The sequence below is a fragment of the Chlamydomonas reinhardtii genome, chromosome 17 (genome assembly GCF_000002595.2).
Source record: "Chlamydomonas reinhardtii strain CC-503 cw92 mt+ chromosome 17, whole genome shotgun sequence".
Classification (NCBI taxonomy): domain Eukaryota; kingdom Viridiplantae; phylum Chlorophyta; class Chlorophyceae; order Chlamydomonadales; family Chlamydomonadaceae; genus Chlamydomonas; species Chlamydomonas reinhardtii.
The window spans coordinates 194,754-205,459 of record NC_057020.1 but is presented as its reverse complement, the minus strand read 5'-3'; the positions used below and the strand labels follow the sequence as shown (position 1 = coordinate 205,459).

The window sequence follows — 10,706 nt, the reverse complement described above, 5'->3', positions numbered from 1 at the left end:
CCTGGTCGACTCTCGGTCAAGTGCATGACTCGCAGGTACCCGAAGCCCCCCCCCCCCCCCCCCCCACACACACACACACACACCCCACCCCCCACACACCCCGCCCCCCACCCCCCACCCACACTCTACAGTTCATCGCTAGGTCCAGTGCCGCGCCGCAAAAGCACGTCCGTCGCACTGTCACCACCACGTCACCACCATCACCACTACTGCACGACACACCTCGGCTTGCGAGCCTGCACCCCGGCCGGCGCCGCCCCAGCTGACGGCTTCCAAAACACCTCCTCCTTAATCACCCCCTGCCCCGCCCGCTCCGGCCGCCCCTGCTGCGCCGCCAGCCACGCCACGACCTCCGACGCATCCGCCCGCCGCCTCGCCGCCGCCGCCACCGCGTCATTCCAGCACACGCTCACGCGCGCCTCCTCCAGCATCAGCCGCAGGGCCGGCAGCGGCGCCGCCATGCCGTGCGCGAACACGGCCCGCGTGAAGATGTCGCCGCGGCCGTCGGCGGGGCAGCCCAGCTGGCCCAGGGCTCGCAGCGTGAGCAGGTCGCCGGAGCGCGCAGGCTCCAACCAGGCGTGTGCGGCCTCAGGCTGCAGTGAGGAGAAGTTGCGGGGATGACCCGGGGAAGGTTGCAGGGGGCGAGGGGACGTTGAAGGCTAGGTGGGGGTCAAGGGCGCCCCGGCAAGAGTGCACTCAGGGTCGCAGGCAGGCGCCCATGCGACTGCGCAGTCAGGGGCTCATGGGCACGAGCATGCACTATTGCACTCTCACCCCCAGCTCCGGAGCCAGCCGCCGTATCAGCCCCAGCACCTCCACATTGCCTGCCGCCGCCGCCTGGGCGAACAGCTTCACATCAAACTGCCAGCCGCAGTCGCCGATCTCGCCGCCCACGTCAAACAGCACGGCAGTACGGCCGCTGCCGCCGCCGCCGCCCGCCCCGCTACTGCCACCGGCTCTTGCAGCCCCAACTGCCTCGGCGGCCCCGACGTCCAGCTCCTGGGCTAGCTCCGGCAGCAGTGGCGCATTTCCGCGCGCCGCCCGCCTCAGGATCCACACCACCGTATCCAGGCGGCCGCTGTGCACCGCCCAGCGCAGCAGCCCGGAGCGGCTGTGGATGCGAGCGGGTGGGGGAGGTTGGGGCGTCAGCATGGGGCGGCGGGCGGGGAGGAGGAGAGAGCGAGAGCCGCTGAGCCTCCGAGGAGCATTCTGTCGACAGACACGCAAGACCGTATGCTTCCCTGCATTGCCCTGGCTGAACTCGGCCGCCACTTCCCCATGCCCGGCTCACCTGCAGTGCAGTGCAGTGCCCCACACCCGCACAGCTACACACCCGCCCAGCTCCACCCAGCTCCTCCAACCCCCGCCCCCGCTCCCCACCTGAAGCTGTCTGTGTCGCGGGTGGCGAAGTACCAGTCCAGGGCCGCCGTGTGGCCGTGACGCGCCAGGCGGAACGGCGTGCTGGCGTGCAGCCGGGACTCCCTGCGCCCGCCGTCGGGGCCGGCAGCAGCAGCAGCAGCAGCAGCCGCCGCGCCCAGGCCTAGGCCTGGGCCCGCCACCGCTGCCGCCACCTCATCCAGCTCCGGGCCCCGCTCTGGCTCCTGGCTGGCCCACCAGGCCTCAAGCACTTGCAGACACGCAACCGAGCCCGAGTCCGCAGCAAGCAGCTCCACCTGCAGCGGGGGCGGGCGCAGGGATCGGCCAGTGAGAAGGCCAGGCTTTAGGGTTGCGGAAGGCTAGCGGCGGCCGAGGTGTACAGCAACAAGGGCAAGGGCGCCGGGGGGGGGGGCAAGCGGTGCTGAGCTGCAGTGTGTGTTGAGGCACGGGGGTGTTGGGACGACAGCGCGGTGTCGTCGTGCCACATCGCTCCGCCCGCAGCCCGCATTCACCATACAAGGTATGCATAGCGCTCCCCATGTGCTTCCGCAGCACGCACGCACGCACGCACCTGCCCGTCCGCCAGCCTCACGCCCACGCCCCGCAGGTAGGACAGCGCCGCCGCGTCGCCCGCCCGCGCCGCCGCCTCGGCCGCCCGCGAGTCCGGAGCAAACTCCGGGCCCAGATGCGCCGCTAGCCAGCGCAGCCGCCCCACCGCCCCTGAAGTGGCAGACGCCGAGCCAGCGGCACCAGCAGCTCTGGCTGCAGCACTGGCTGCAGCACTGGCTGCAGCACCACACCCTGCCGCGGCCTCCGCCACCAGCCCCATAGCGGCGCTGCCCCGCCGCTCCCGCAGCTCCCGCTGCTGCCGCTGCAGCTGCACCTGCTGCTCGGCCGCGGGCCATGCGCCCCCCGGGGCAGGCGGCTCCGCAGGCGCCGGCGGCTCCCGCCCGGACGCCAGCGCCAGCACTGCCGCCGCGTCCGCCCACAGCTCGCGAAGCAGCCACGCCACCTTGGCCTGCCAGTCGGGGGTGGGGCTGGCGGCGGCGGCGGCCAGCAGCCCGCACACGGCCTCATGGTGGTCCTGCGCGCGGGACAGCTGGCGGGCGGCGGGGCTGGCGGCGCGGCGGCGGGCGGCGGCGGAGCCCGGCCGGTTCCAGCCCCGCATTGCGCGGCCCGGCTGCGGCTGTTGTTGTAGGAGCTCGGGCGGCGGCGGCGGGTAGCGGTCGCGACGGAGTAGCAGCCCCAATCCAGAAGGTCCATCGTCTCCTGGTACTGCTGCTGCTGATGATGCTGAGGATGGTGTTTGGGTTTGTGTGGACGCCGCAGCCGCCGGCCCGAACCAGGCGCTGTACCAGTGCTGCAGCTCCGGCAGGCTACAGCCCGCCGCCACTGCCTCCAGCAGTAGCACCGGGTCCACGCCGCCCGTGCTGCTACTGCCAGTGGCAGTGGCAGTGGCGGTGGCGGTGGCGGCGCTGCCAGGCACGCGCTTGGCAGGAGCAGCCGACCGGCGAAACGGGTGCGCTGACTGGCCCTTCTGCCCCTCTCCTGCCTGACCATTCTCCTGCTGCCCCCGCCCACGCCCCTGCCCCAGCATCTGCCCTTGCCCCGGCTGTGGCGTGCGCTCCAGCAGCCACACCATCAGCTCCACGTGCCCGCCTTTGGCCGCCGCCCGCACCGCCGCCTCGTCCCAGGCGCACCCCCGCCCCAGCAGGCACTCGCAGCAGACCCGGTGCCCCCCGCCCGCCGCCGCGGAGAGCGCATTCGCAAAGGGCGCGCCCAGGTCGTGCAGCAGCTCACACGCCGCCACGTGGCCGCCGGCCGCCGCCGCAGCCAGCGCCAGAGGCGGCGGCGCCGCCAGGCCGCACACGCGCAGCGCCAGCTGCAGGTTTGGGAGCACGCCGGAGCGCGCGGCGAGGCGGATCAGGTCCTGGCGACGGGCCAGGCCGAGGCGCCGCAGCGCCCGTTCGTTGTCCCAGTGCGCGGCGAAGATGGCGGGGTGCACGGGGTGTGAGAGGTGCGCGGTGGTGTGGGCGGCGTACTGCGCGGCCAGGGCGCGGCACAGCGGGCGGATGACCAGGCAGATGTCGGTGGGCGCCAGGAAGGAGATGATGCGGTCAGCCACGCCGGGAAGCCACACGGCCGCGCCGGGGCAGCTGGCGTCGGCATCAAGTGAGGAGTTGAGGGGAGCCGCAGGGTGGGGCTGGTGGGGGGAGGGGTCGGAGTGGGCACAGGGCGGCGCCAGCTCGCCGGTGTCGGTGCTGAAAGTACGCCCGGTCGACTTCAGCGCTGGTCTGCCTGTGGCGGGCTCGCTCTGCTCATCATATGGAGTAATTTCAGGGTTTACCGTCATTCCTGAGTAGCCTCCGGGCTGGGCTGGCGACGCCAGCCGGCCCGCGAGCGGGGCTATAGCACGGTGGTGGAAGCTGGCCCCGACACCGCAGTCGCATCGGGGTTAGCTGTCGCTTTCGACCATACTTCCTATTGGCTTCCCTGCCAATTCCTTTTCCTTAAGGCTCTTAGTTGGACATTTTGCCTTTTAAGGGCATTTTCAAACTTTCAGCACATGTAATTGCAGCCTCGCGCGTCAGGACCCTCGAGCCAAAGGCATCAAGTCATAAAGCAGCTAGTAATTGCAGTTGGTGCAAAGTGGGCGTACAGCTTTACACACCTCAGCAGTTACCCGGCACGTAAGAACGACACGCCGGGCCCATCCGCGTGCGGCCTCAACGGCCGCGGTTAGCAAAGCAGACCTCTGCCAACACCTTGCAGACGTGCATTCGCTATCCATCTACGGTATATGGTACACGGTGCAGATGTCCCACAGCCCGCGAACCGCCGGGCTGTCCCAAGCCCAGGTTCCACATTCAAAGCTCACACGGCACACGCCCGACACAAACACCTGCAGAGCCTTCAGCCCACCCTCGCCAGCGGAATGTCACTGTGCAGCCGACCGGGGGCATCCGAGGCGAGGGGCATCCAAGGCACTATCGCACTCGCCGCGTATCCCTGGGTGCTCGCTGCACAAGGAGCGATTTCGATTGTTAGATGTCAGGTCGCCTAGCCGGTGTCGCGTGGCAGGGCTACAGTTTACTGAATGCGGTCTCTTTCTGGCGCCATAAGGAGTCAAGTTGGGCCCTGATAGCATGTGACGTCTCGGCGTCTTCGGGTGCTGGGACTGTCCCCTCTGTAACATCCGCATTCATAAGGGCCTCCCGGTCCAGGCCATGGCTGTATAGTATGGACAGTATACCGATACAACGGCGTGCTTCAAGGTATGCTCAAGGGTGGGTGGCACCCAGGGGCGCCGGGCTGGGGGCCAAGCGACGAATGCAAGGGGGGAGGCGGGAGAGTGGAACGTGGGCGCACGGCTTGCAGCAGCGGAGCGTGTGGCGCACTGAGGCGTGCACAGACCCAACAGCACGGTGTATACTGTGCGTGTCCCGCATGTTACGGCGTGTTACGGACATGTGTAAAATTACTGATGCGGATGCGAATGCTAAACCAGCCAGACGTTGATGCCATTGCTAGCAAGTAAAGAGAGAGGAGGGTAAGCGGCAAAGAGGAGAGCGCATGTTGCTGCTGAGCCGCAAACATGAGCTAGGGGTGTGTGAAACTGTTTTGGGGTAAGCGAAACGGCAGCAGCGGGTTTCGGCACTGACGCCGCGCCTGCCTTCGTAAGATACGAGCACTGCCTGACAGCTCCAAGGCTTGCCTTGTCAATACCCGATTCCGCATCTACAACTCCACGTGTATGCGGGAGGGTGGCCATCTTGCAGTCTTGGACACCTGACTAGTTCAGCAGCAGTCTGACTACCCAGAGTGCCCCCAGCGCAGTGCTCGTACCGTATCTTACGAACGCAGGTGCGGCGCCAGTGGCCGAAACCCGAAACATGGCTTCATCCAATTGCCGAAACCAGCTGCCACCGTTTCGTTCACCCCAAAAATATATAGGGGCTCCGCCCCCGACCCGCCAACCGGCACATGGTTCGTGTCGGCAACTTCGCATGTCAGTTACCCCGGCAGCGCACACTGTGTCACAACGTTGCAGTTTGCCTGTGCGGCTGCTGTCGCCCGCAGCTCATCTTTACGCCTCAGCAGCACGCCGTAGCATTCCAGCGCACGCCGTAAATGCAGTAACATCGCTGCCGTGTCTGCTTGGTCGTGTTGCACGCTATCCCCAGAGCCACGGGTCTGTGCACGCCTCAGTGCGCTGCACACGCTCCGCGGCTGCAAGCTGCGTGCGCACGTTCCACTCTCCCGCCTCTCACCTTGCGTTCGTTCGCCCTCAGCCCGGGGCCCATGGGCGCCACGCACCCATCCTCTAATTTAGTGTTTACACTGTCTCCGTGTAATTCAGAGCTCGTATCATAGAAGGGGGGCCGGGGCGGGCAGCGTAGATGGACCTCCAGATTGGCCTGACAAGTGTTCCCCGGTCACGAGAAAAGGGGCTGAGCCCCTCCACAGTCTGAGGCCGAACAACCTCATCGCCCGGACATAGCCGGGGTCGGTTTCGCACATAGCCAAACCAGGTGCCTATCTAGCAGTCGCGATGCCACAGCAGAGCCAACCGCAGCCAGACGCAGCACAGTTGTCAACAGCCGCACTACTTGTCATGTCGCTACGCATGCCCTGCCAGCCCCACCGCGGACCGCCACCTAGACACCAGCCGGCTCCTCAGCCTGCGCGCTTGCGCCGCTTCTTGGGCGGCGCTGCGCTCTCCTCCTCCACGTGGCCTTTCCCGCCCCCTCCGCTACCAAGATGCGCGCACGCGCCCCCGCTGCTGCCGCCGCCGCTGCTGCCGCTGCCCGGCTGCCGCTGCCGCTGCCGCTGCCGCTGCCGCCGCCGTCGCCGCCGCCGCCGCCAGTCTGCAGCGAGGTCGCTTGTGCCCCAGCAGCATCTCCACCAGCGCGTGCCGGATGTTGGTTGCGGAGTTGACGTCACGTCCCTGCACCGTCGGGAGGGTAGAGTGAGTGAGTCAGTCCCACTGAGCCTACGACTGAGCCATCACCCAGCCGTCACCCGGCCATCACCCACTGAGCCCCACTGAACCCTAAAAAAACTCCCCAATACGCCCCCCAAACCCCCCAAAATCGTAGAAATGGGGGTGCCAGGAGCCCTGTCAGCCAAACCCTGAAAAACGTCTATGATTTCGCCGGATTTGTGGGGAATATCTACGCATATTTCTAAGATAAGAGCACCTGGTGTCATAACATGCAATCAGGTGTCATTGTGTCACCAGTGCCGACCTAATCGCCAGGCATATACGGGCACGGGCGTCCCGGCTCGACTCGTGCCTTAGCTCCGGTCCAGCAGGAACACGCTCTTGCCGATGCCTGGCGGTATGTCGAGGAGTATAGCATGAAGTGCACAGCAGGTAGGGGCATAACGCGCGGGTCGCAACACCATGCATGGGGGCAGATGTGAGTGCCGGCGGTCCTCCTGACGAGGGCGGATGCCGGATGCCTGATGAGGGCTCGTCGAGGCCGTCCTGCATCTTGCTTGGTAAAAGCGGTGTCGTAGCACGTGCGCCGCAGCAGCTGGTGCAGCCTTTAGACGGGGACAGCCAGGGCGCCAAGGAGCTCAGATACGCCTGAGCCTTTCGACCTGCCAGCCAAGAAGCTGGGGGTCAGCATCTCGTTCATGTGTGGGCTGTGGGCGGCGGGGCACGTCAGGATAGAACCACCTCATCACCATGTTCACCAGCAAGCCGCCAGCCTTCGCCTGGGAGCGGGGCTACCAGACAGCCTATGCGGAGGGGTGGACAGGGGAGGAACAGCCGCTCCTGGTCTGGCGTCCAGGTTCGACCGTATGTCCGAGGTCTGGCCTCTTTGTAATTGGCTAGAATTTGCTGCGCTTGCACGCGGCGTCGCTCTTCGGTCTGTAGCTGAGGCATGATGAGCTCAGGCATTATGAGGCTATGGCTGGTTTTAGGGCTTGGTTTAGGACCGGGTTTAGGGCCATGATGAACATTCAAGGTGAGTCATGAGCATCCCGGCCTCATCATAGCCATCTCCAGCGAGTCCCACCACCTCACTAGCGGACCGCCATGCGATCCACGGGGCGTGCCCCTAAGGAGTCAAGAGACGTGGGAGGCACGCGTGGGAGGCGAAGCGGAGTGTATGTCGGCTGAGGGAGGGAGGGTGCACATGAGGGCAGGGCTGTTGAGTAGAGGTGACGGAGGGCTGCTTAGAAGATGTACAGCGTCCATAGGCGGCGGGAGTGAACACGCAGGCGTAGGAGAGGCGAAGCAGGGCCGGTTCCGAAGAGCGAAAGGCATGACGTGGGCGGGACCTTGCAACACAGCCGAACCGGTTTACACAGCAGGCAGCACGTCGCTACACAGAGCATGTGGCAAAGGCCAAGTCCGAACAGCGGAGGCAAGGCACAGCAGCACGGGTCGCTGGCACACGTAACAGCGGGTGCATGCGACGGCCACACACGACACTGCCACCCAAGGATCGACCTAGGTTCTGCGCTCCCAAGCGTGGTGCCAATTTCAGAAGCACACATGATCGTAGATCTGTCGTACGGCTGCAGCACGTCATGATCTATGCCGGGTTCCCATATGGAGGAAGCCGCAAGACTGGTAGAGAACAAAGCGAGAGACATCTGTCATCAACATGCATGTGAATATAAAGCAGGTGCAAAACTCGCAGCACACGCCTTGAAAGGAATCAGTCCCTAGTAACGCCCAAGGCAAATGCACCCTGAATACCAGCCCGCCCCGTCCATGACATGCCACTGCCCCGCTTGAAAAGCCCTTCAGACCACGCACATCACTCGGAGGCACCGCTGTCCGCCAGCTCGCTGGAGTTGCCACCGCTCAGCAGCTCGACGTCGTTGCTGGTGATCTGCGGCGCCACGCCCTGAAACAGCCGGCGGCGGGGCGGCGGTGCAGGCACGGGCTGCTACACTTCGCTGGCGCCACCGTGCTGGGCCAGCGCCAGGGCAGCAGGGGGCGCGTACGCAGCCGGCGAGGGCTGCTGCACCGGCTGCATGAGCACGTCGCCTCGTGCTGCACACCTGCCGCCGCTCCGCGCGCAACCGCCGCCGCCGCACCAACGGCCGGTGCCACAGGTGCCGCAGCCGCCACCATGCCAGGCGCACCGTCAGCTAGAGCAGCCGCAGCGCCGTTGGCGGAGATTGCGGCCTGGGGCTGAGCGGCCGCGGCCGCCGTGGGGACCGCCGTGGCACCACCGTTGGCATCGCTGCCAGCGGCGTATGCGCCACCAGCGGTGGGGCCGCCGCCGCCTAGCACGTTGGCGTTGTCCGCCACCGAGGCCGCGATGTAGTCCGTGCGGGCGGCCTCCATGGTGTACACATAGTGCAGGGTGGCGAACACAGCGGGCTTGTTGTCCAGCGGCGGCATGTAGACGGCCATCACCTGAGGAGCAGGCAACGTGTCATGCAGCATGTGGAGATGAAATTTAGTGGCAGTGTGGGATTGATCAAATGAGGACAAGGCGCCTATTTGAGGGGAACAAAGCTATGCAACAAGTGCCTCGTGAACACTTTCCAGCCAGGCAGAAATACCCCACAGGAACGTATGCGCTCGTGAGTCACATCACAGCCCTGGCCTATCGAAGACGTACGCACCTCGTTCAGGTCGTTGAGCTTGATGCCGGCCGTGTACTTCAGGCTGAGCTGCTGGGTGGCGTCCGTCATGGCCTCCGCCGCGCCGATGCCGCCGTCCGCCTGGTTCACGATGTTGATGAGCACGGAGTAGTACTCGGCCGTGGGCAGGGGGTTGCTCACCAGCACGCGCGCCATGGACGCCATCATGTTCACCTCAAACTCGGCGCCGGTGCGCAGGTTGGTGGCGTCGGCCTGCAGGAACAGCGTGTCGGCCATGTCGCCCTTGCACTTGAGGCACTGCACAACCTCATCGGGCGCCTCGTGTGGGGGCGGGATGATCCCGCTGGGGTGCACGCCGTTGTCGGCCTGGCACCGGCACTCCGGGTCCTTGCACCTGCAGGATGTAGGGCCGATTGGAGGGCATAGATGAGCGCGGTTGTGGGGCAAGTGCTGAAGTGGCCGCAAATCTAAGCAGGCAACCACGGGTGTGAGTACTGCGCGTGTGGAATGCAAAGGTATGGCAGGCGCGCTAACACGCAACTTACACGTAGGACCGGTAGATGCTCTTGGGCAGGTCCATGCGGAAGTGCAGGTCCGCGTGCACCCTGGTGTTGTTGACGACGTGCGCGGGCAGCTGCGCAGACAGGCGCTGGATTGCGCGGCTCTGCGCCTGCTGCGCGCTGTGGTTCCGCGGCGCGAAGGCAGGCGCGCTCTGCTCGAAGGGACGGATGCAGGCGTCACGGGAGCCCGGCTTCACTGCGACAAGCGACAAGGGAGATGGGGTTGGGCTCGGCACTGGATACACATGATGAGCGCTACGGGCTTGCAGAGATCACGGCTTGTGCAGAGCGATCGTCAGCCGCATGCACGTGAATGATGCACAATCTTGAAGCACAGCATAGCACGTGACTTACCGTCCACCATGCCCACGAACATGATGGGGCGGGTGATGCGGTTGTCCGCGATCCTCTCGAGCGCCTGGCTGAAGTGGCTGCCCTCGCTGAACCAGCACATGAGCTGCAGTGCACGAGTGCGGAAGGAACAAGTGATGGATCAGCATAGGCAAGCAAGCAATCTGCAATTGGTGTTGCGGCCAGAACAATGCATGTGACCAACTGTCAGAACCCAGGTGGCCAGCTGCCCACATGGCACATTTGGCGATCGACGGGCCAAGATGCGGTCAGATCCCAACACCTACCCGGATGGGCTCGGCGTTGGCAGCGTGGCCGGCGATGAACACCGGCACCCAGCACTGCGTGTTGGAAGCCTGGTACTCGCCGGCCACCGATGCGATCACCGTGAACTTGGTGCGGTTGATGCGCGCCTGCCGCAGGACCTGCTGGTTGGGGGAGTCCATGGCATTCTGGAGGCGCATGTCCTCGGACCCAAACAGGTTGGCATTGAGAATGGTGAACGCAGGGCCCAGGGCCAGCGTGGGGATGGCCCTGTATGTCCAGTAGTTGCCCATCTCATCACGGTCCTGCGTTGGTGAGGCGAGGGCGACAGCGATGCAGGTCAGTTACCATTGAACATGAATGAAGCAGCAGGCAAAGCAGTGTCAATGCAGCAGGCCCTGCCCTTGACTCCAACCTACCCGCTCGATGGTGGCCTGGTTGTCCTCATCACGGACCACATTGGCCGCGTTGACGCCCTCCCTCCAGGCGCCCAGTCTGGCGTGCCCCGCTTCGCCGGTCTCGCGGGCTTCATGCTGAAGGAACCGTCGCCCGTGCCGTGCATCCTCTTCGCCCCCA

At 65.6% G+C, this 10,706-nt stretch overlaps 2 protein-coding genes across 2 annotated transcripts in view; both read right to left on the bottom strand.

The window, feature by feature from the left end:
• Positions 1 to 124: 124 nt before the first annotated feature.
• On the bottom strand, positions 125 to 4,036 carry CHLRE_17g697600v5 (uncharacterized protein). Its single transcript, XM_043071849.1, has 4 exons — positions 1,949 to 4,036; positions 1,381 to 1,673; positions 775 to 1,111; positions 125 to 593 (listed from the first exon to the last, which is right to left on the bottom strand). The coding sequence occupies exons 1-4, from the start codon at positions 3,728 to 3,730 to the stop codon at positions 207 to 209; spliced, it is 2,799 nt and encodes a 932-aa protein (XP_042914308.1). The 5' UTR covers positions 3,731 to 4,036; the 3' UTR covers positions 125 to 206.
• A 3,645-nt stretch (positions 4,037 to 7,681) lies between these two features.
• Positions 7,682 to 10,706, bottom strand: part of CHLRE_17g697550v5 (uncharacterized protein) — a 3,825-nt gene continuing 800 nt past the window's right edge. Inside the window, exons 3-8 of the mRNA XM_043071848.1 lie at positions 10,550 to 10,625; positions 10,154 to 10,435; positions 9,870 to 9,972; positions 9,501 to 9,711; positions 8,977 to 9,349; positions 7,682 to 8,764 (exon numbers count right to left, since the gene is read on the bottom strand). Coding sequence (XP_042914307.1) covers positions 8,204 to 8,764; positions 8,977 to 9,349; positions 9,501 to 9,711; positions 9,870 to 9,972; positions 10,154 to 10,435; positions 10,550 to 10,625 — 1,606 coding nt within the window. The 3' untranslated portion in view covers positions 7,682 to 8,203. The remainder of the gene's footprint in view (positions 8,765 to 8,976; positions 9,350 to 9,500; positions 9,712 to 9,869; positions 9,973 to 10,153; positions 10,436 to 10,549; positions 10,626 to 10,706) is intronic.